We start from the raw sequence: 23,574 nt of genomic DNA on the forward strand, positions 1-23,574 counted from the left end.
GGTCTTCTGACTGCAACTTCAGTACTCTTGCTGAACCTTGCTGCCTCTCTCAGTAAGAGGAAGTTTGGGGGGATGAAAAATAGTTTTCAGTTGACACTCAAATCCAATCATCAAGTAACCTCTTATGCTACCTGTACATCAGACTGGCCCTCTTCCAGAATCATAGAATGTAAAAACCAAAAGGGACCATAGAAGACAGACTATCAGAAGTGAAAGGACCCTCAGAACATGGAATGTTCGTGCTAGAAAGGTCCCACTTTACAGATGAGAAAGCTGAGGCTCAGAAATATTCAATAATGTGCTCAAGGTTACATAGCAAGTAATTTGTAGAGCCAGGACTTAAATCAGGTCTTCAAGCCCAGGGCTGCTATGCCTCTCTAGCGATGTCCTAGATGGAAGAGGTGAAGGTCCCTTCCCCAGTGGGCGGGATGATCTCTCCATCATAAGTCAAATTCCCAGTCACTGTGGGGATTCTCAGGTGTCTTGCAGAACTGCCAGGGCCAGCTCTGGGCTTGGACTGGAGCAAGGTGGTGAATTCTGCAGTGACCCAATAGCCACAGCCTTCACCCCCCCCCACCCCGGGTGGGGCAGGCAAAGGCTCCCTGTCAGTCCCTCTGGAGCCCCCCGATGAGTAATGAGATTCCAGCCTGGAGCCCCAGTGACAACAGAAGCTTTGGAGAGGCCATGTGATGCTCCGTGAGTGCTGCTGCTGCTGCTACTGCCACCACTAGGAAGCCTCCTTCCCCCTTTCCTTCCGAGCTCAGCCTGTCATGGCGACTCCGAACAACCTGACTCCCACCAAGTGTAGCTGGTGGCCCATTTCGGCACTGGAGAGTGATGCAGGGAAGGCTCCGGAGGCCTCGGAGGGCCAGGAGGCAGCTGACCCCTCCCAGTGGGCCAAGGAGAGCCTGGTTCTCTACCACTGGACTCAGTCCTTCAGCTCCCAGAAGGTACATGCAGGAGGCAGGCTCTGGAGGGCAGTGGGAGTGGGGAACCCAGAAGCCTGGGCATTCTAGCCTCCTGGTTCAAGGGCCCTGGGATGGTACGGGACCTGAGCTTGGTGGGGGGAGGAGTGTTGGAGTAGGCGAGGCTTCCCTCTCCGCATCCCCAAGGAACAGTCAACACCATGGGTTTCCCCCCGGGTGCTCCAGCCCCAGCCTGCAGCTAGCCTGGCTTTCTTGGCAGGTTATAGTTGCAGTTGAGGGTTCTGGGTGGAGGAGGCAGCTGTCCCCAACCCACTCACCCACCCAACTCTCGGTGTCTAAGATCTGCTCATCCCTTCAGCCTGGATATTCTGGTTCCCAAGGAGAAGCTAAGAATGGAGGGGGGAGGGGAGGGGATGGAGCCAAGCAGACAAGTGTAGACAAAGAAAACAGCAAAGAAAGCTGCTGTCAGAAGGAAGAGAGGAAGGAAGGGGTTCTGAGGGACTCAGCTGGAAGAACTACCATTTTTCCAGACCTGATATATCAGACCCTATCATCCTTTGTCCCAGACACTGCAGCCCAACCCAGCCCAGCCCAACAGAGCTAGCTCCAACCTTTTTCCACAGAGCTGGGGATGGGGCGGGGGGGTGGGATGAGTGGAGTAAGTATCTGTGGCTTTGAAGCACTCTGATTCCACAGGGTCTCTCAGAAACCATTTAGTTCAACCCCTTTACAAATGAGGAAACTAAGACCTAGTACAATGACTTCCCTAGGGTCATGTAATGAATTGGTAACACAGCTAGAATTTTTGAACCAAGGTCTCACTACTTCCAGTCTTGGGGGGTAGTGACTTCACTCAGCCACCTTTCTCCTGCTCAGAATCCTTGTCCTCCCTACTCACACAGGCTCAGCCCTCCCTGTACCTACTCACCCCTCATACCAACAGATTCAAAGTTGCCTGGGTTCTGAAAGTAGCATGAAATAGTTTTTGTTTTTAAGAATGAGATTTGGGGTCAGAGAGTGCAGGTTAGAATCTCAGCTCTCCTACTTACTATCTCTGTGACCTTAGGCAAGTCACTCCTCATCCCTGAGCCTCAGGTTTTTCTTTTTTTCAGCTGTAAAGTAAGTGAGTTTGATTCCAAAATTCCTTCCAATTCTTAGTGCTTTGATGCTCCCTGGCTTCAGAATAGGGGTTGCTCAGGGAAACCACAGGAACTATCTTGTGCCCAGAAGCTCTCAGTATCTGGAGCATTAGTCAGTACCTTTACATTACCCTACACTACTTCTCTTCCCTCCCAGCCTGTATTCATACTGGGAAGGAAAGAGTTAATTCCCTCCCCTCATTTTCCCCACCCTCTTCAGCGGGTCACAGCTCCTGGGGCCTGCTGGGTCCTTTCAGAGCTAGGCTGGCAGATTTAAAGGTACAGGACACCTCTTAACCTTAATTCATTAACCCTTTGGGACTCACAGTTTCCCTGCAAATAATCTCCAAAGACACCAACTTCCCGAGTGAAATCCAGGGGTCAGAACTATGGATTTATAGTCCCTAGGAATGGCCAGAGAGACAGAGGAAAGAGGAATATCATCCACTTTCACCCAGAATTGCATAGGTAGTAAGGATCTTTGAGATCCCAACTCTCCCCCTCATACATACAAACCCTCTAAATTTTATAGATCAGAGTACTGGGAAGGGGAATTAACTTGCCCAAGGTCATACAGCAGGTTAGTGGTTGAGCCAAGACTAGAACCCAGGTCTCTTGACTCTAGTCTGCTACTCCTTCCATAATATCTTATTTCTTCTCCATGTCCTTTTAGGTAGATGTTCCTCCAGGAGTTGGGACTGAGCTGGGGAGAGGCTATAACTTAGTGTGGTTCTAGGGAATGAAGGCGGGACTTGAGATCCTCCTCACTCCAGTATCTTTGCCAAGAAAACCCCAAATGGAGTCACAGAGAGTTGGACAGGACTGAAACAACCAAACAACACCAACACAATCAGCCCTGGAGAGTGCTAGGAAGGGAAGTGGGAGGGAGTGAAAAAAAAAAAAAATCCTTATGTTCAGCACCATGGTCAGGGCTACTGACGAGGTTTAGCAGAGAGAGGAACCAAGACCTCTCAACTCTGACTTTGAACATGGGAAACAATGAACTCTGACAGGTGTCAGTTCCTATGGTTCCCAGTTCCTTAAGGAGCCCTTGCTTTCTGTAAGCCTTTGCGTCCCTACAGATACTTTCTAACTTTAATCAGCCCTTGGGTTGACCTTAACCCCTACCCTCAGCTATAAACACTCAGTGATTAGAGCTCCTACCTTGGATTTCCCTTTCCCCTTGCCTTTTCAATGCCTGGGCTGTCTCATGTCAGAACGAACTGTCACCATTTAAAAGCATCATAAACTTGAGGAGGCAGTTATGGTATGTTACAGAAAGAGAACTTGATTTGGAGTCAGAGGCCTAAGTTTAAATTCTGGCTCTGCCTCTTAGTGTGACCTTGAACAAATCAGTGGGCCTCTCTGGGACTCATTTCCTAATTTGTAAGATAAGGAGGTTTGACTAAATACCTTTAGTTCTTTATTTTATTATTTATTATTAGTTTATGTTCTCTAAAGATCCTTCAAGCTCTAAAATCTGATCATTCTAATCCCATTAGGCCATAGGTTTGAAGCTTTCTAACCATTATTTTTTCACTTCCAATAGAAGGCTGGGCAGTCTTCAAGGTCCTTAGGAATGCTACACTAAGGTATATACTAATCCCTGATACAGAAGTGTGATATATTATCATTTTGGATCCCCAACACAGTGCTTTCAAGTGACACTTCCTTCAGCAAAAAAAAAAAAAAAAAAGAATATGAGACACTCAGTCACTCTAAAGAATCAGGGAATGAATATTCTCTCCCTAGGGTAAGGGTAGGAAGGATTTGCAGCTTGCCAGAGGATCCTGGAGAGAGTCATGCTTAAGCCAAAGTAATGAGTCACTAATAGTGGAGACATAGTCACGAAATCATAGAATGTTTTAACTGGAAAAGATCTCAGAATACAAAACACAAAATATGAGGGATGGGATTGTTTGTATCCCCAGTGCATTACACACACAGTAAGTGCTTAATACATGCTCATTGAGTTGAATTAGAGCTAGGGTTATTTTTAGAACTCAAAGCAGTCTCTAAATAAGCATTTATTAAGTTCCTTTTATGCACAGGCACCATTTGAGAATATTTTTAAAAAGGCAAAATACAGACCTTGAGCTCAAGGAGCTCAAGGTCTAATGGCGGGAGGCAAGGGAACAACATACAAACATCTATGAATAAACAGGTTAAGTTGGAGATAATCCATGGAGGAAAGCAAAAGGCAGGATTTTAGCAGGGACTTTAAAGAAGCCAAGGAAGCTAGGAGGAAAAGATGAGGAAGGAGAGTGTTCTAGGCAAGAGAGAGACAGTAAATGAAAATCCCTGGAGTTGAGAGACGGAGTCAAGAGAAAACGCGTGGAGCATCTAGTACAAAGAACACAGGGAGGCCAGTGTCGCTGGATAGCAGAGAATGTGGGATGGGGTTGGGGGTATGCAGAGAAAGAAGACTGGAAAGGTAGGAAGGAGTCAGGTTATGGAGGAATTTAGAGCTGGAAGGGACTTTAGCCATAATCTTATTCAATCCTCTCATTTTAGAGCTGGGGAAATTGAAGCTCCCAAAGATGAAGTGACTCACCCAAGGTCATGCAAGTAGTAAGTGGCAGAGCTGGTCCTATAACATAGGTCCTCTAACTTGGAGTCCAAGGCTCTTTCCACTTCAGTAGGGGTGGTATTTGGGGATAGGGATCCCTGCCAGGAGCCCCTCCAACTTCTATTCAAGGCTGGCCCTGCCCCCACATGACAAAGATGGCAAAGCTAAGCACATAAATCTGATGGCCCTTCCCCACCCCCAGCTAGACTTCCCAGTTCCTTGGCCCACGGCTCGACTCAGAAAAAAAAGAGATTCTCCTTGGTAACTTCTGCAACCTCACATTCATAACAACATTTACCCTAAGTCACTCTCCCTAAATAAAACATCAGTAGTTCCTTCTTCTCCCTCCCCACCCCCAGTCTCCCTCACTTCCAAAAGTCTAATGTAGGTGACAAGCAAAGGATTTTAGAATTGAGAGTGAGCTTAGAGACTATTTAGCCTTATTCCCTCATTTTGTGATGAGGGCCATGGCCCTGAAAGGGAGTAAGTCATTAGTGTAGAATGACTGCTATATCGTACAAATGTCAGGCCCTTTTATTATAAAAATTATAAAGCACAGAATGTCAGAGCTCCAGTCCAACCATCCCATTTCACATATGGGGAAGCTTAAACCCAGGAAAAGTGAGGGGATAGCCCAGGGTCACATAATGAGTCAGTGGGAGATCCAGGAATGGAATCCAGGACTCTTGACCCCTGGTTTAGGACACTTCCATCTGTACCAATTATGGTACCTGCTCTCTGTGTGGTATTGCTTGGGTTCCCTCCTCCCTTGGAATGGAAATCTACCGATGTGGCCCTCCAAAGGGGAATCCAAGTGCTGCTTTCCTAGGACTACCAGGGAGGAAGAAGAGACAGTGACTGGGCCAAGTTAGAAAGGATGGAATAACATTCCAAGACAGAACTCAGGAGGAACTTAAAGCTTTTCTCCCAACTCTCCAGCCCTCACCACCAAGTACTAAGGAGGATGAGCCAGGCTACCTTATGCCCTCTGGGCCACTATGTACACAGAAACACAGAGTCATAGGTGTGCAGGAGCTCACACATCACACACAGCTCACATTTATGTCATGCTTTAGAGTGTGCACAGATATGCACCACATCACATGCAGGTGCCTAAGTATAGTGGAAGCACAGAGGAAAGTGTACTTAGAGAAAAGCAGATCTCCACCCACACAGAGTTCACACTCTGTCCCACAGTGTTGCCACTGGCAGACATTTACATCCAGGCTTACAGACAGAACAAGTCTCCTCCTACCTGGCTTGAAACAGGAGGAGCTCAGGCTCTGATTAATGAGCATCCAGCCTTGGGCTTAGCGCTTTGGGCCTCTGTTTCCTCCTCTGTAAAATGAGACAGTTGAATCAGATGATCTCTAAGGTTCCTCCCAGCTCTGATAGTCTCTGTTCTGTGTCCTAATGTCCCTTCCAGCTCTAATGTTCTATAGCTCTGAGCCAGAAGAACATGGTGGAGAACCCCTCCTTGTAGCTGATTGGGCCCACCCTCAGGAGGATGAGCAGTATTTAGGGACCTAGGTCCCTGCCAGGTTACTCCCAGCTCACATCCCCGAAACCAGTATTATACCCTGTGTGTTATCTCCCTCCCCACATGCCCCCCATCTCCCCTGAACAGAGTTTCCTCGTGTGTGTCTGGGCTCTTCCCATGCCCCTGTCCCCTCTGAGCCCCTCCACCCCAACCCCCACCCAGGTACGGCTGGTGATTGCGGAGAAGGGGCTACCCTGTGATGAGCGGGATGTCAGTCTGCCTCTGAGTGAGCCCAAGGAACCATGGTTCATGCGCCTGAACCTGGGTGAAGAGGTGCCTGTCATCATTCACCGGGACAACATCATCAGTGATTACGACCAGATCATTGATTACGTGGAACGCACTTTCACCGGAGGTATGGTTACCTGGGAAAAGTCCTGAAGGCTGGGGGCAGGCACAGGAGTGTGGGGAACATCAAGGTCTCCACCACGTACTAGCTATGTACCTATGGAAAAAGTTATTTCTCCCCTCTGGGCCTCAGTTTCTATATTGGGCAAAATGCAAGAGTTAGAGAAGAATTCTTAACCTGGGGTCAGTGAGCTTTATTTTAAAATACACATATTTTAATAATATATTTAATAACATATTTCAATATTCTTTTGTAATCCTATATATTTTATTTTATATATTTAAAAACATTATTTTGAGGAGTACATAGGATTCACCAGACTGCCCAATAGGTCTATGACACAAAAAAAGGTCAAGAACCCCTGAAGGAGGGTATTTCTTTCTAGCTTTCTGACCTTTCTAGCTCTAAATGCTAGGACTTTAGTTCTAAGAGCTTCTCAGACAGTCCTGAGGAGTCCAGCTCTCTCCAAAGTGATTGTGTTTCAGATGACTGTGTTTTGCATAAGGGAAGAAAAGGCCAGACCCAGGACTGAGACCATGAACCTAAGGCATGCACGCTGGGTCTGTAATACTGGGGACTGGGGAAGGCTTCTGAAATGCCCATCTTTGCGGACCCTAACTAGCCCTGCCTCTTTTCTCTTTCCCCATCCCCAGAACATGTGGCTCAGTTGATACCTGAGGCTGGAAGCCTGCTTCATGCCCGGGTACTGCAATACCGTGAGCTGCTGGATTCTCTCCCCATGGACGCCTACACCCACGGTTGCATCCTTCACCCTGAGCTCACCACTGACTCCATGATCCCTAAGTATGCCACGGCTGAGATTCGCAGTAAGTGGCCAGCCCCGGCAAACCTGACCCAGCAGGAGGAGCCAGGGTTTGAGTACCAATTCTTTCCATCTGGTTGTTTCTCCTCCCTTCCTACTCACCTCTCTCTTTCTCTGATTCCCCTCCTCTTCTCTGCTGACACATTTCTCTCCATATCTTTTTACCCTTCTTTCATTTTCCAATCCTTCAGTTTCTTTTCCCTTTCTCTATCCCTGACCCTTTCTCCCTCCTTCCCTTTATTGTACTTTTAAAACATCTCTCTGCCCTCTGGCCTGTTTTCACCAATTCCAGGTTCTGTGTCCTCCCCAAATCAATACCGGACCCTCTGTGTTGTCCCTAGTCATCATTTACAACCCCATTTCCTTCCCCACCCCCTCTCCTCCACCCAAGCTGCTGCTGCTTTTACCAGGGTCAATTGTAGAGATCCAGGTGGAATATGTGAAATCAAGAGCAGGCATATTCCCCACCCCCACCCCCACCCCTAGCAGCAGGGCAGGTGCTGAGAAAGAGGGCAAGTCACCTTGGCCACGGAAGCTGATCAGTCACCTTGGGACCAAAAGTGCCAGGTGCCTGACGGAGTTTGATACCACTAATCAATCACTGGACAGACCCAAAGGGAGCCCTCCTCCCCCATGATTTTCCTTTCTTTTCCCTCTCGTGCCAGACCTATGCTGAGTAGCCCTGAGTGGAGGCCAGTGTCTGCCCCAAGTGACTGAGTGAAGCGAAGATGCTGCTCTTGACCTTCAAACATTCATGAAACATTGACGAAGCTTAACATAGCCAGGCAGCAGGAGCTGGGGAGGTGCTCCCTAGAGCCTGCAGCAGGCTAGGTGGGGTGAGGCCAAGCTAAGAAGGTGGTGGAACCCTGACATTCCCCAGAAGCAGCACCCGCACAAGTGGGACAGCCCCCTCCCTCAAGGGACATCCCAGACATTGGGGTCCTGATGTGCCAAGTGCCCCCGGCTCCCTCCTAACTGCTGAGCAGTAGGGCTTTGATCTTGGGAACAAACAAGTGGCCCTTAGCTGTCTAGTGCTCTGATTTGAAGGGTTCCCATAAAACGCCCCTCCTTCCTGAGTCTCCCCTTCTTGTTGGTACTGCCTTGCCAATACACCTTGAGATTCCTCTGGCTTAAATTCGTACTCTTCAGACGCTACGCATTTACGTGTTCATCACTCTTTCCCACCCTACCCTAGACTGGGAGCACACTGTAATACCCTGGGACTTGGAGAACCAGACCGGAAAGACCTGGGCTTAACTAACAGCCAAACTACTCACTACTGGTATGACGCTCAGCAAGTCACGAATCTTGCTGGGCCTCAGTTTTCCCATCTGTAAAATGGGAAACGAGAGACCTAGACTAGACGGTCTGGCTCTATACACTCTACATATCCTTTGATCTGCCTTCCCCAGAATTGCTCTCCCTTCATGATGCGGGCTCCTGCTTCTTCCTGCTCTTCCTTCGCAGCCCAGTTAGCCAATCTCTCTTCCTGCTCTGCCTATTCTGGTCCTGTCAGAAGAAGAAGAGAGAGGTTGTGTGAGGAAGGGAGGGAGAGAGAAGGAAGGGAGTGAAGACAGAGAGAAAGACTTTCTTCAGCTAACATGGGGCAAGAGAATGAGGGGTAATACCAGCAGAGAGGCAGAACAAAGGAAACCTCAACAAGCTACGTGGGGATGAGGTATAAACGAACGATGCTCAAGAGATAGATTTGACATAATCACTTCACCTGATGTCTGCCTCTCATCTTCTTTAGGAAGAAATTTTGAGGCCCACGGTACAGTGGAAAGAGTCCTGGACTTGAGTCAGAGGGCCTGGGTTCAAACGCAAGCTCTGGCATTTCCTACTTGAGGAAGCCGCTTCTTTACGCTAGGCTTCCATTTTATCCTCAGGAAAGTAAGGGAGTTGGACTAATTGATCTCTTAGGTTTCTTTGGATCATAAAGTCTCCCACCCTCCTTCCCCTCTAATGATCTACGCCTCCAGTGACTGAGAAATGGGAGCAACATGTCTCACTGAGTTCTTCTCTGGGTTGGAAGGAGGAATGGAAAGAAGTTAGTTGCGTATCTGTGTATGGGGGCAAGGGTGGGGAACAGGATCAAACCCAAGTCTGCTTTCTGTTGTATCTTCTCTTAATTAGTAAAGTTCTAGTATGAAATTCTTTGGAATCTTCAATGGTCTCTGGGATGTGAAGGGATTTTGTTCTTTATTTCTATTGTGATTATTACTCCTGTTATCTATTATAACTCATATTTATATAGTACTTTACACTGGCTGCAATCTCTACCAGTGAAGGAAGTACTCACATCACAAGGAAATTGAGGATCAGAGAGGTCCAGTGACTTGCCAGAGTCACACAGCTGGCTAGGTTTCCTGACTCCAAGTCAGGGAATCTAGGAGGACTGGGGAGACAGGCAAGTGTCTTCTATGTAGACATAGTGGGCAGCTAAGTGGTGCAGTGAATAGAGTGCCAGGTCTGGAGTCAGGAAGACCTGAGTTCAAATTTGGCCTCAGACACTTACTGGCTGTGTGACTCTGGGCAAATCACTTAACCTCTGTTTGTCTCAGTTTCCTCACATGTACAATGGAGACAATAATAGCTTCTACCTCCCAGGTTTGTTGTGAGAATCAAATGAGATAATAATTATAAAGCACTTAGTACCATGCCTGCCACACAGTACGTGCTATATAAGTATCAGCTATTATTACTATATCCCCAATGAGGATCTAATGAAAAAAAAAAATAAGGAAAGCATTCAGAGAGTAGCTCTGGGTCCCTGCCATGCTACCTATTTCCTGATCATCTAGATTAAATCCCTGTGTGAGCTTGGACAAGCCATGGCATTACAGAATCTCTGAGCTGGAAGGCACTTTAGAGGTCATCTAGTCCAACCAATACCTGGGCAAGAATCCCTTCCACGACATCCCCAACATGCAGTCATCCAGCCTCTGCTTGGAGTCCTCCAGAGTTGGGAAGCCATTGCTTCCTAAGGCAGCCCATTACACTTCCAGACAGCTCTCAGCTTTTCCTTACATGGAGTCCCAAACCTGCCTCTTTTTTACTTCCCTCTATGTCTTCCCCTTAGGACAAAGAACAATCCTATTCCCTCTTCCCTGCCAGGCCTTCAAATACTTGAAGACAGCAGTTGTATTCCTTCTGAGTCTTCTCCAGGTTAAATATCCCCAATTCTTTCGCTTACATCACTTTCTCTCTGCGTGCCTCCATTTCCTCTTCTGTAAAACGGGAACAATAATACCTGTGCTACTTGCTTCACAGGGATAATGTGGCATAATCTCTTTTTTAACCCTTGAAATTATACCAAAAACATGAGTTAGTAGTATTACCTGTATGGGGGATGCGGGAGGGAGTGAGGGGACAGGATCGGCCTTGCCTTCTTTTCCTAGGACACTTGGCCAATGCCAGCACTGACCTAATGAAATTGGACCATGAAGAGGAGCCTCAACTGTCAGAGCCCTACCTTTCCAAACAGAAGAAACTCATGGTGAGCTGCTTAAAGCCCTGGCCCCTGCCCAGCACCTGTGCACGCATACACACACCCAAGCACACGCACACAGACACACACACTCACACATAATCCCACCATGTCCTTAGAGGAAAAGAAATATCTGGGCCAGGAAGATTCTGAGATGACCAGTGACTCGAATGAATCCAACGCCCTCCAAATAAAACCACTGGCTATATTGTCGGGGAAGGGGCAGTCAGGATGGTAAGCAGACACAGCGGTTCTGGGAATAAAAAGTTGTGTGACCTTAGACGAATGACTTGTTTGCTCTGGGTCTGTTTTCTCCTTAGTAGAACTGGGGGATTCTACAGTGATCTCTAAGCTTCCTTCCGGTTCTAATATTCTATGTTCTAAGGTCTCTTCTAGCTCTCAAATTCTATATTCTAAGATTCCTTCTAGTCACAACATTCTAGGAATCTATGATTTTGAAGATAATGAGCCACTTGAGGGTGTGTATCTCATCATCAAAGTATGGAAGAGGCTCTGGGGAAGTATGGGAAGTAAACTTTCTTAAAATCTTCATCAGGATTTATTAGAGGCAGCCAGGTGGTACAGTGGATAGAGTTTTGGACCTGGAGTCAGGGAGACCTGAGTTCAAATCCAGTTTCGGATGATTAGCTATGTGACCCTGGGTAGGTCATTTTACCTCTGCCTGTCTCATCTGTAAGATGAAGATAACAGCCCCTACCTTCCAAGGCTGCTGTGAGGATAAAAAAGATAACATTTTTTTAAATTAGTATGGGCTTTTATTTTTAATGAGTAAAAGAAGAGAGCACAAGTTTGCTAGTTGAAAAATATCAATCTGTATTCACCATAACATTAAAGCTTCCTGTTTTCACATTATGTTTTGATAAGTTCTGTATTTCAGAATTAAGCATCCCTCCACCATCTCCACCCCTAGAGTTTAACCCAAGCAATATCCTTGTAACATGAAAAGATACCTTCCCTTTTCTATTTTTAAAAGATTAAGTTCTGCCATTCTGAAAGGATTTAACTGTCTTTCTTCCCTGATTTGCAAGCCCTTCCTTCAAATATGCAGAGATGACTAAATGAAAATTCTCTCTTAAAAATTACATACATAAGACATATGATCATAAAGTTGGAATGTACCTTAGAGATCAATTAGTCCAACCCCATTTTGTAGATGAGGAAGCTAAGTCCCAGAAAAAGATAACACTTATAAAGTGCTTTGAAAGCCTTAAAATGCTAGTTGTGGTTACTGTTTGCCTCACCATGGTGTGGAAGTGATCCTCAGTTTTTGAAGGCTATGGTAGAGATATGCAAATACTACTCCTCCCAGTGCGGAAAAGCCTTACGTATGGGCAAGTGATGGACTTTGTGTCTGTCACCCAAGGACTAGATAGTATAGAGAGGCTCATAAGCAGAAGGCTGGCCACCAGGTGAATGTTTTTGGCCAAATTAACTGTCTCCTGCAGCATGGTCAGGTTATCATCTGTGTCTGTTGAGGGAGCAATTACAAAATCATTGAGGTACTGAAGTGAGTATGGACCACATGATGAAATGGTCATTGGACTTGGAATTAGAGAGACCTGAATTCAAATCTCACCTCAGACACTAGTTGTGTGACTCTAGGCAAATGACTTAACCTCCCTAGATCTCAGTTGTTTTATCTGTAAAATGAAGGGAATTTGTGGCTTCTAGGGTTCCTCCTCGTTCTAAGTCTATGATCCTATGGGCAACACATTATCATCATGGCACCTCCCAAGGTCCACTTTGAGCAGAATCAGACAGAGCTTTCCTCAAAGGAGATTCTGGCTCTTATTCCTCACTTCAGTCTCCTGGTACCAGTCCATTCATTCACTCACTCGCTGATTCGTGCATTACCTAATAATTTCTTATTGATGCTGAGTTATGTTCTGAGGTGAAAACAGAAGAAATGAATTATATAATCCTTGGCATCAGGAGCTTATAACTTAGTTTGAGAAGAAAAAATACATGTGTTCTCTAATAATTTCATGCATATTCATCTTACCTTCCTGACTAGACTATACAATTTTCTTAGGTTTTGTCTTCTCCTTTTATTCTGACCCCAGCACCTAATGACTAGTGCTACACTGGGTACATACTAATAACATAATAAATCAATAGTGGATAGGACAGATATACCAAAGCAGCAGAGAACTAGAGAATGTTAAAGCTAGAAGGGACCTAAGAACATCAAACAGGATGCCAGCACAAGAAGAAATCTGGAACACAGAACGTTACAGCTGGAAGGAACCTTAGGACACAGAATATTAGAACTGGTGGCACAGTAGATAGAGTGCTGGGCCTGGAGCTTGAGTTCAAATTTGGCTTCAGACACTAACTGGCTGTGTGACCCTTGGCATGTTACTTTACCTCTATTTATCTCAGTTTCCTCATATGTAAAATGAATAAAATAACATCACCTATCTCCCAGGGTTGTTGTGAGGATCAAATGAGATAATAATTGTAAAGTGCTTAGCATAGTGCCTGATACAGAGTAAACACTACATAAATGTTAGCTGCTATTATTGTTGTTGTTGTTGTCATTGCTAACCAAATAGGACCTTAAATTACAGGACATAGGATAACAAAATTGGAATAATAATCACAATAACTAGCATTTATATAGAGTTTTCAAAGTACTTTACAATATTCCATTTAATCCTCACAAAATCCCTGGGAGGTAAACGCTATTATTATCCCCAATGAGGAAACTTAGGGAGACAGAGATTAAGGGACTTTCCCAGAGTCACACAGCTAGAAAGTGTCGGAGGTTGGATGTGAATGAACTCATCATGTCTCCCTGACTCTAGTTGCAATGCTCTATCTCTTTGGCTGTACATTTAAAGATTATCCAATCCAACTCTCTCATTTTTCAGATGGAAAACTGAGACCAAAGTGGGGAAGGGCTTTACCCAAGGTTACATAGCTAGTAAGAAGCAGTACTGGACCTGAAGCTCAGGTTTTCTGACTTTCAGTCCAAGTCTCTTTCCACTATTATATACTACTTTCTTAGCTCCTATTGTCCCCACCCTGTCAAATCCAGATAAGAACAGGTGGAGTGGGCTTTTGAAGTAGATAAGGAATGGAGAAGCTTAGGGCCTTGGGGCCTCCCTGGTTCACATCTTTCAATTTAGCTCTGGTTCTCCTCAGGCCAAGATCCTGGAACATGACAACGTCAACTACCTGAAGAAAATCCTGGGGGAACTGGCCATGGTACTGGACCAAATTGAAGCTGAGCTGGAGAAGAGGAAGCTAGAATATGAGGGTAAGTGCAGGGTATGTGGAAATGGGGTTGGGGTGGGGAAATAGAAAAGAAACAGTGGTGATTTCTTAAAACCCACAGAAAACAGGAGCAGAACTCCCCTCAGCTCAGGTCTATCTGGGTATGTTTTTCTTCAAAATACATTAAGTCCTTTCCACTAAGGTTCTCAAAGCACAGAAAACCTTGGCCTCCTGCCACTCTCTCCATCTATCCTGTGTGGTCTTCCAAAGCGTCTTTCTAAGACAGTTCTTTCATCTTTCATCCCCCTGATCAACACCCTATAAAGGCTCATCTATTTGCTACCACAAGTCTGAATTCTTCTATCTGGTTGAAAGAGACCTTAGAACATAGAAAGTGGTATTTTAGACTTCCAAAGATACTAGAGTTGGAAGGTTTCTTATAACATAGTGTCAAACCTGGAAGACACACTAGAACCTAGAATAAAGAACATTGGAGGTAGAATACAAAACATAAAATGTCAAACCTGAGAGGAATATTAGAACATAGAATGTCAGAGCTGGCCTTTGCAGTCCTCTGAAAACTGGCCCAACTCTGAATAAGCCCTCCCCTTCATCCAAGCCTATATTTTCATTGTTCCTCACACAAACCAGGCTTATTCCCACCTCCATGCCTGGGATTACGATGTTTCCTAACCTAAGATATTTTCCTCCCTCCTTTTCAAAGTGCACCTATTCTTCAAGCTCAAACATGGTTCTATCTCCTCCCTGAACCCTTGACAGAATACTAAGTATAAAGGAAAGAGCACTAACTCTAGAGTCAAAGGAATTGGGTTCAAATTTTACCTCTGGCACTACTTGTGTGACCATGAGCAAGTTACTTCATCTCAAACTGGATGTCCAGTAGACATTTTAAACTCAACATGTCCAAATTCATTATTTTTTCCTGTAAACCCTTCTCTATTATTGTCAAGGGCAACACCATCCTCCCAGTCCCCCACGCTGGAAACCTATGTATTATCAACTTCTCATTGTCTCTCTCCCTACTCCCCATATCCAATCTGTTGCTACAACCTGACAAATTCACATTTGTAACATCTCTCAAACATGCTTCTCCCTTCTAATATTGCCAACACCCTGGTACAGGCCCTCATCACTTCAAGCCTGGATTACTGTAATAACCTACCAGTGGGTGTGCCTGCCTCAAGTCTCTCCCCATTCCAATCCATCCTCCATTCTGGCACTAAGGTGATTTTGCTAAAATGTTGGTCCAATCATGTTATGCACCTATTCAATAAACTCCAGTGGCTTCCTATCACTTCCAGGATCAAATTACAAAAATACCATTTGATATTCAAAGCTCTTCATGACCTAGCCCCCTCATAGCATTCCAGTCTTCTTACACTTTACTCCCCAGCACATACTGTAACACTGGCCTCCTGGCTATTCCATGAACAATACATTCCATCTCTTGGCTCTGGGCTTTTTCTCTGGCTGTCCCCCATGCCTGAAATGCTCTCCCTCCTCAGCTCCACCTACTGGCTTCCTTGGCTTCTTTTAAGTCCCAACTAAAATTCCATCACCTGCAAGAAGCCTTCCCCAACCTCTCTTAATTCCAGTGCCTCCCCTCTCTTAATTATTCCCTATTTATCCTGTATATAGCTTGTTTGTATATATTTGTTTGTTGTCTCCCCCATTGTATTGTGAGCTTCTTGAAGGCAGGGATTGTCTTTTGCCTCTTTTTGTATCCCTAACACTTAACACAGTGCCTAGCACACAGTAGGCACTTAATAAATGTTTACTGGTTGACTCATCTTTCAGGGCCTCGGTTTCTTCATCTGTAAAACAAGGGGGTTAGACTATGGCCTATGAGGTGCCTTCGAGCTTTAGATCTGTGATCCTACAATTCTTAGACCTCCCCCCAATGATTTCTTCTATCACATTAATTGCCTGTTCTGTTTCATTTTACAGATGTAAGGTGGGTGTAAAGTGGGCAAGAGGATAGAATAATTAGGGCTTGGTAAGGGTAATGAAGAGAGGAGAAGAACTGGGACTTGGTAAGGATGAGAAACCCAAGGTGACACAATAAACAGAGGCTACAATATAGGATTCTAATCTTCTAATCCAGTAGTAATGGAGTACACATCTCCAAGAGGAGATGGGGGAAGATGATGCAAATTCTTCTCAGCCATATAACAGATATGACGATAACAGTGCAGATCAAGAACCAAGGACTGACATCTAGTTGTCTTTCTGAGAGAGACTGGGCAGGTCCAGCTGTTGAGGGCCCTCTTGTCTTCTTCCTCATCCTTCTCTCCCTTCATTCTCTCCAGTAGCTATTTCGAAGACACTGATTGACTAGGCACAGGCACCTACCCCAGGCTGGCTGTCAACCAAGGTTCACTGTTCAGTAGAATGAAGGCTTCTCACAGGGAAGATGAAGAATAGCTGCTATCCATGGTCATTGACACTCTGAAAATGGGTTCTCAGCATAAGGAGAAGGGATTTCCATTATATGTAAGGGAAAAAATTGTCTTAATTAATAGGGCAGTGAGATCCTGGACCGGGGTGTAAGAGGTCAGAGCTTTTTAAATACAAGGGAGAGACTGCTCTATAGTAGCTGGAAGGCATTGACTGTAAATCCTTGTTCCTGGGTAACCCTCACAATCCAATCTCTCTGCTCCTGCTTCAGCACTGCAGGGTATTAGTAGAGAAAATCACAAAACCAAGCTGACTTCCCTCGCTCCAAATTCATGCTGCATAATTTCAGCCTGGCTCTTGTTTCTGCCCAACAATTCTACTCTCCCCTCCTTGACTCTATCTTATTCCCATAGCATCTGTTCCAAATTCTATCTTCTCTTCTCTTTCAAATTCTTCTCCCATCCCATTCCTACAGCAGATAGCCCAGAATATCACTGAGGCCATCTGATATAAGTTCTCTCAACCACCCTCTTCTTCCTTTACTCAAAACTTCTCAGGTTCATCACCCACCCTTGCTGCCTTCTCTGTCATCAAAGAAGAGGAGATAGTCCTAGGTCTCACTAAGGCTGCTGATTCTTCTCCCTGGGCATATTCTCTCCTACCACTTCCTGGACCTTGCTACAGCAGTCTTCTTCTTCTCGCGCATCTTCAATCTCTTCCTCTCAATGTCTCCTTCTCACCTATCAACCAACATGTTCAGATCTCCCCAGTCCTGAAAAATTAAAAAAGCCTTCCCTTGACCCTGCTGCCCCATCTTTCTACCATCCTATCCCTCTCCTTTCCTTTACTGCTAAACTTTTTGGAAAATATATCTGTACCTGTTGATAACAACTCAAGATTCTCTGGCACCTTAAGTCTTATAAAACACTTTCCCACCAACCCTATAAGACAAATTATATAAATACCATTAACCCCATTTTACAGATTAGGGAACAGATTACAGATTAGGACAATTAGTGAGGGGAAGTGACCTATCCATGGTCACAGAATAAATAAGTGTCAAAGTCAGCCTTTTAACTCTAAATCCAGTATTCTTTCTGCTTTGTCATTCAACCTCAAATTGATGTCATCTGATTTCTACTCTAATGAAACTACTCTACTAAAGATCACAGGTGATATTTATCATTTTCAATGACCTGTTTTCAGCCACCATCTTTTTTGACCTCTCTGTATCTTTTGACACAGGGAATGAATACCCTCTCCTACTAGATTCTCTCAGAGACCCAGTACTATCTTTTTTTTTTCTTTTCTATTTTTTTCTCATTTTAATTGATATTTTTTTCTTTCACATCACCTTAATTTCCAATTTTATCCATTCCCCTACTCTGTAATCCCTATCTTTTGTTACAAATATCTTACTCAAAATATTTAAATAAGTCTTTTGTTACCGATTTGGGTGTTCCTACCAATGAACCAGATCATAACCCATCCATGCTTTCCTATCCTGTGCAATTCTTGAACATGTCTTCCTGTAAGTTCACCACCCGGAGTCTACCCAATATGCTGGAAACCTTCCTCAATTCCTCATGACACCACAAGGACTCCAATGATACACTCTGGAGTCCCACTTTTCATTCCTTGCCCTTCACACATGGTCAGTCCATTTTCTCTTACTGACATACACTTCCTTCACACCTTTTGCTTCTGTTCTTTAAAATTCCCCATTGGTTTTATATTGCAGCCTGTCCACACCCACCATGTTCCTATCATTATTCTCTGTGTGCTTTTCATTTTTAATCATTCAAAAAAAGAAAACAAAACCACAGCTTAAGAAAACTAACCAATATATCAACTATGTCTGACAGTATGTGGAATATTACACATCCATAGTTCCCCCATCTCTTAAAAGATGGGAGAAATGCATATTTTCTTAACTCTCTTCTCTGGGCAAGTTTGGTCATTATACCTACCCAGCATTCTATTTCAGGTTTTTTCTTCTTTCCATCTACATTCTTGCAGTCATTGTACATATTCTTTTTCTGGTTCTGCTAACTCTACTCTATCAATTCATACATGTTTTCCTATGCTTCCCTGACTTTTTTATATCTGTTATTTTGTACAGTCCAGTTATGATTATAATAATAATAATCAGCTGAAATCTCATATATGTGTTGTCTCTCCTGTTAGACTATGAATGTTTCAAAGGTAGCCTAATATAGTGGCAGCCAGACACCAAAGAGGCTTGAGTTCAAATCCTAACTCTGATATTTACCACCTGTGTGATCTTACACCTCGGTTTCCTCATCTATAAAACAAAGGGGTTGGACTAGATGACCTTCTAGCTCTAAATCTATGGCCCTATGATTCTTGAGAACAAGCACTATCTTGGTTTTCTATTTGTATTTCCTGAAGTTAGCACAGTGCCTTGCACATGGTAAGCACTTAATGATTGCTTTTTCATTTATTCATTCATTCATCCTACTACCATGATTTTTAGCCACTTCATGATCAATGGGGATATACTTTTGCTTCCAGTTCTTGCACTAGCACAGAAGTGCTGCTGTGCATATTTTGGCACGTGTAAGACCTCTTTCTGTCATACATCTCCTTGGCACTTGTTGGCCATGACTAAAATATTGGGGTTATCTTCCCTATCCTTTACCTCTCCATTTACCAACATCTACAGATTCTACCTCTTCAACATTTTTTGCACCCATCTCCTCCTCTCAATGCCCAATGCCTATACCCTAAAACCCACCCAGATTACCACCTTCCTGGACTACTAAACTACTATAGTATGGTATACTATTGGACTACTATAACTGCCTCCTAACAGGCATTCCTACCTCCAAAGTCTCCTCTCCAGTCCACTGCTATAATTCTCTTTCTTATACCTGGTCATGTCACTCCTCTGCTCAATAATTTTCAGTGGTTCCCTATTGTCTCCTAAGTGATGTTCAAAGGCTTCTACCTATTGTTTAAGCTTCTAAACAATCTGGAACTATGCAACTTTTCCAGTCTTGTCTCATAAATGTCTTCCACTCATTCTGTCCTGATTAAATTGGTCTACTCCCTGTCTCCTGAACACACCATAGGCCCTCTGTGTTTTTGCTCACAGTTTCACTGGGCCTGCAAAGCTCTCCCTCATTCTTTTCAAATGCAAAATTCCTACCCAACCTTCCTTCTCCAGTCAAATACACAATCCCATAATGACCTCCCTCAGACCTCACAAAGTTTGTAAATGCACTTATGTACTATTGTATGTTACAGCTATACTCTATGAGACTCTAAGGGATTTCGTATTATCTAAACTGTTTTCTACCCAATGCACAACATGGTGCCCTGCACACAGTAAATGCTTGATAAATATTTATTGAATAAATGCATGGATGAACAGCAAGGAAACTCATTAGAATGTTGGTGCTAGAATGTCCTTAGAGATCATTTAGTTCTGTTGTCTCCAAAATGTTTCTGATCATATGCCCCATCAGTATAAACAATAGATAAAGAATTGAGCACACACACACCCCTAATATATGTGTTCACTTATTTAAAAATTATTGTAATTGTCTGAGAGGTGATGATAGCCTGAATTCGAATTGAGGACAAATGGAAGAGATGTTGTGGAGGTAGAAATGATGAGGTTTGACAACTGATTGGAAATGTGGGGTGGGGGGAAAGTAAGGAGTCAAGGATAATGCTGAGATTTTGAACTTGGGTGATTAGAAGGACAGTGGTACCCTTGACAGAAATAGGGAAGGTGAGAACCATCCTCTGATTAGTTGATCACATCCCTTAGGGTCATTCCCTGTTTCACACTTTAGAGACCACTATCCAGTAGTTCACCTCCCTCATTTCAAAGAGGAAGAAAAAGAAACCCAAAGAGATAAGTGACTTGCCAAAGATCACACAGCTACAGATAGTTAGTTGCACAACCAGAATTTGAACCTAGATCCTCTGCCTCCAAGTCCAGAGATGTTTCCACTACACTTTCTCATTCTATCACCAAGGCTTTTTCCTCAATGGGGTTCCTGGCAAAGTCACTGGAATAACATTCCTGGGATATCCTAAGGACTCCCTGTGGAACAATCTATCTCTTCTATGGCAACCAAAGTCAAGTTCTCTTAATGGAATTTTCAGAAACTTGTAGTGACGAGAAGAAAACGACAGGGTTCTAAGGCAAGATGCAGGGATAGGTTATCGAGTTTATTTGTCTCTCCACAAGAAGCATCCATGAGAGACAAGGGAAGATCCAGTCCAGAGCAGCTCCCCAGGATGGTTCAATTTGGCTTCTGTTCAATACCTGATGCCCTTGGACCATTTTGGCTCCGCTGTCCCCATTGAAGTTCAATTCCTGCAGCTTGCATCCCAGTACTCGGTCAGCCATCGTCATCATTGTCATCGTTGTTGTCATCGTCATCATCACAACAACAACAATAATAACTAGCATTTATATAGCACCTACTATGTGCCAGGCCCTGTATTAAGCACTTTACAAATATTATCTCATCTGATCCTCACAACAATGCTGGAAGGTAGGTGCTATTATTATCACCCCCACTTTTACAAATGAGGAAACTGAGGCAAACAGAGGTTTACTGACTTGCCCAGTTTTACACAACTAGGAAGTGTCTGGGACCATATTTGAACTTAGGTACTCCTGATTTCAGGCAGGTGCTCTATCCACTGTGCCACCTAGCTGCCCATAGTAGGGACTATATACATGTTAGCTATTATTATAATTACTATTATTATTAGTGCCAAACAAGTGGTCTAGATAACAGTAGGATCATTGGATTTAGAACTGGTCATATAGTCCAACTGTCTTATTTTATAGATGAGAAATTGAGGTCACAAAAGAAGTTACATGATTTTTCCAAGGTCACAGAGGTAGGCAGCATAGGAGCTGAGATTCAAACCCAGAGGTCCTGATTCCACTGCTCTCTCCATCACATCATACTTCCAGTCCTAGGAGTTCAAAGGACAAAGTGATGACAAGGGGGTGGAGCAGTTAGGGAAAGTTTTCTGGAAGAATTATAAAATTAATTGAGCCTCGAATAACAGGTAAGGATTAGACAAGTGAAGTGGGACCATAGTTAAAGCAAAGCCTCGGAATGCACATACTGTATTTAAGGAGCAAAGAGAAGACTGGCTTGACTGGCATGATGGAGGTCTATAGGGTAGTAATAGATGTCAATGTTTGGGCAGGTAGTCAGGTACCTTGAATGCCAGATTAAGGGATCTGGACTAGAAAATGGGAAGCCACTGAAGGGTTCTGAGCAAGGAGTGTCATAAGTAAGAATGTTCTAGGAATCAAAGGAATCATTCAAGTTTTGAGGCTGAGACTCTGGGAGAACCATATCACCACTAAGCGAGGCTATTTTGATGACCAGGAAAGTATGAGTTTGGTTTGGTTTGGTTTGGTTTTTACCCCATCTTGCTCCTTCTACTCCACAGGGCAGAAATGTGAGCTGTGGCTTTGTGGCTGTGTCTTCACACTGGCTGATGTCCTCCTCGGGGCCACCTTACACCGCCTCAAATTCTTGGGACTGTCAAAAAAATACTGGGAAGATGGTAGCCGGCCCAACCTGCAGTCATTCTTTGAGAGGGTCCAGAGACGCTTTGCCTTCCGGAAAGTCCTCGGGGACATACATACCACACTACTTTCTGCTGTCATCCCCAATGCATTCCGGCTGGTTAAGCGGAAGCCACCATCCTTCTTTGGAGCATCCTTCCTTATGGGCTCCCTGGGAGGGATGGGATACTTTGCTTACTGGTACCTCAAGAAAAAATACATCTAGAGCTGGGCTGTGCTTGGTGTTTGGTTGTTGGTGTCTCTGTGCTGTGTGATTCACGATGAGCTCTCTTCAACTATCTCATGAAGACTTGAAGCAGTCTCCCCTATCCCACCCTTACCCCAATCTGAGTATATTGTCAATGTGAAAACATTCCATTGTCTAGAAGTAGAAGTAACCAACAACTCAAGGAAGCTATTAAACCTGGAGAAAAGGGAAAAATAACCCAAACAAAGCAACAAGGAATGCCTTTGATTCTGATTTGAGTTTTCGAGCCTGAACTATAGGGATTGGTCCACCTCAGGCATGAGTTCTGGGCATCTATGCCCACTGGGATCTTGAGTTGGGGAGGTGCTGGTAGCAGGGAGATAGGCCAGGTCTCTTCCTTCCTTTCCTTTACCCCCTAACAGATATTTTCAAATGATAAAACAATTAAGAACTGGACTGTTCCCAGCTAGAATAGGAGGTGGGTCCAGATGCTCTGAAACCACAGCCTGTTATTTCCTCAGAACTGATGGACTTATTTCTCTGGAATCTGACGATACTGCAAAACAATGCAGATGGGCCACAGAGGAGGCCTCTAAAGGTAGCTCTCTTCTGGACATGGCCTCCACAGTATTCGAGATCATCAGCATGATAATAACATCCTCTCATTTTTGCCAAGGCTGTTGTAGTCTGTTAAATTCTTTCTTAGGGATGCTTCATGAGGATATCCATTATCTCCATTCCTTTGGGTATGGTTTCTCCATCACCTTCAGTGTGGCTTTCACTCAGTGCCATAATGGTCTCCAAGGTCCTTTTTAGTTCTAGTTCACTATTCTTTTCCAAGAAGGTTGGTTCTGTCCTCAGTGCCTGGAAGTAGGTAGATCACGAAGTACCATATTGTTCTTGGCCCACGCCCTCCTTGTCTCTCTCCCTCCACCCCTCGTGTAGAGGGCCGAATGGTCACCTCTAGTCTCTGCCAAAGGACATCTGCTATTCTCTTACCTTGAAGGCCATCTTCTGACCCTGCTGAGGCATTCTCTTCTACAAAGTTCACTCCTTTCCTTCTGCCTGGGTAGGTGTCATTCTGGAGGTACAGCACCCACATCGTGTATTTCCTATGTTTCTTTGGAGACATTTCCATATCACTTTTCTGGAGACTCCACCTACATCATGCCTCTCTGGAGATATCTCACCACGTGCCTCACATAGCACTGCACATTCTTCCCCATCACGTCCCACTTCCTTGTGCCTTTTGCATGTTGAAAGAGTCCAGGTATTGTTGTTGCTCATACTTAGAAAT

The 23,574-nt window shown here is 44.4% G+C and overlaps 1 protein-coding gene across 5 annotated transcripts; it reads left to right on the plus strand.

Moving 5' to 3' along the window:
• The first annotated feature begins 770 nt into the window (after positions 1-770).
• Positions 771-22,295, plus strand: GDAP1L1 (ganglioside induced differentiation associated protein 1 like 1). Of its 5 annotated transcripts, none has more exons than XM_027853030.1 (7): positions 771-950; positions 1,941-1,949; positions 6,337-6,529; positions 7,177-7,350; positions 10,748-10,845; positions 14,005-14,119; positions 21,952-22,295. In XM_027853030.1, exons 1-7 carry the CDS (start codon positions 771-773, stop codon positions 22,293-22,295), a joined length of 1,113 nt encoding a protein of 370 aa, XP_027708831.1. The 5 variants fall into 5 exon arrangements, with proteins under 5 accessions (XP_027708831.1, XP_027708815.1, XP_027708839.1 ...); XM_027853022.1 differs by lacking the exon at positions 1,941-1,949 and adding an exon at positions 4,329-4,331 and having other exon boundaries at positions 838-950; positions 6,264-6,529; XM_027853014.1 differs by lacking the exon at positions 1,941-1,949.
• Positions 22,296-23,574: the final 1,279 nt, after the last annotated feature.

This window comes from Vombatus ursinus, unplaced genomic scaffold (genome assembly GCF_900497805.2).
Source record: "Vombatus ursinus unplaced genomic scaffold, bare-nosed wombat genome assembly UNPS02000580.1, whole genome shotgun sequence".
In the NCBI taxonomy this organism is placed as follows: domain Eukaryota; kingdom Metazoa; phylum Chordata; class Mammalia; order Diprotodontia; family Vombatidae; genus Vombatus; species Vombatus ursinus.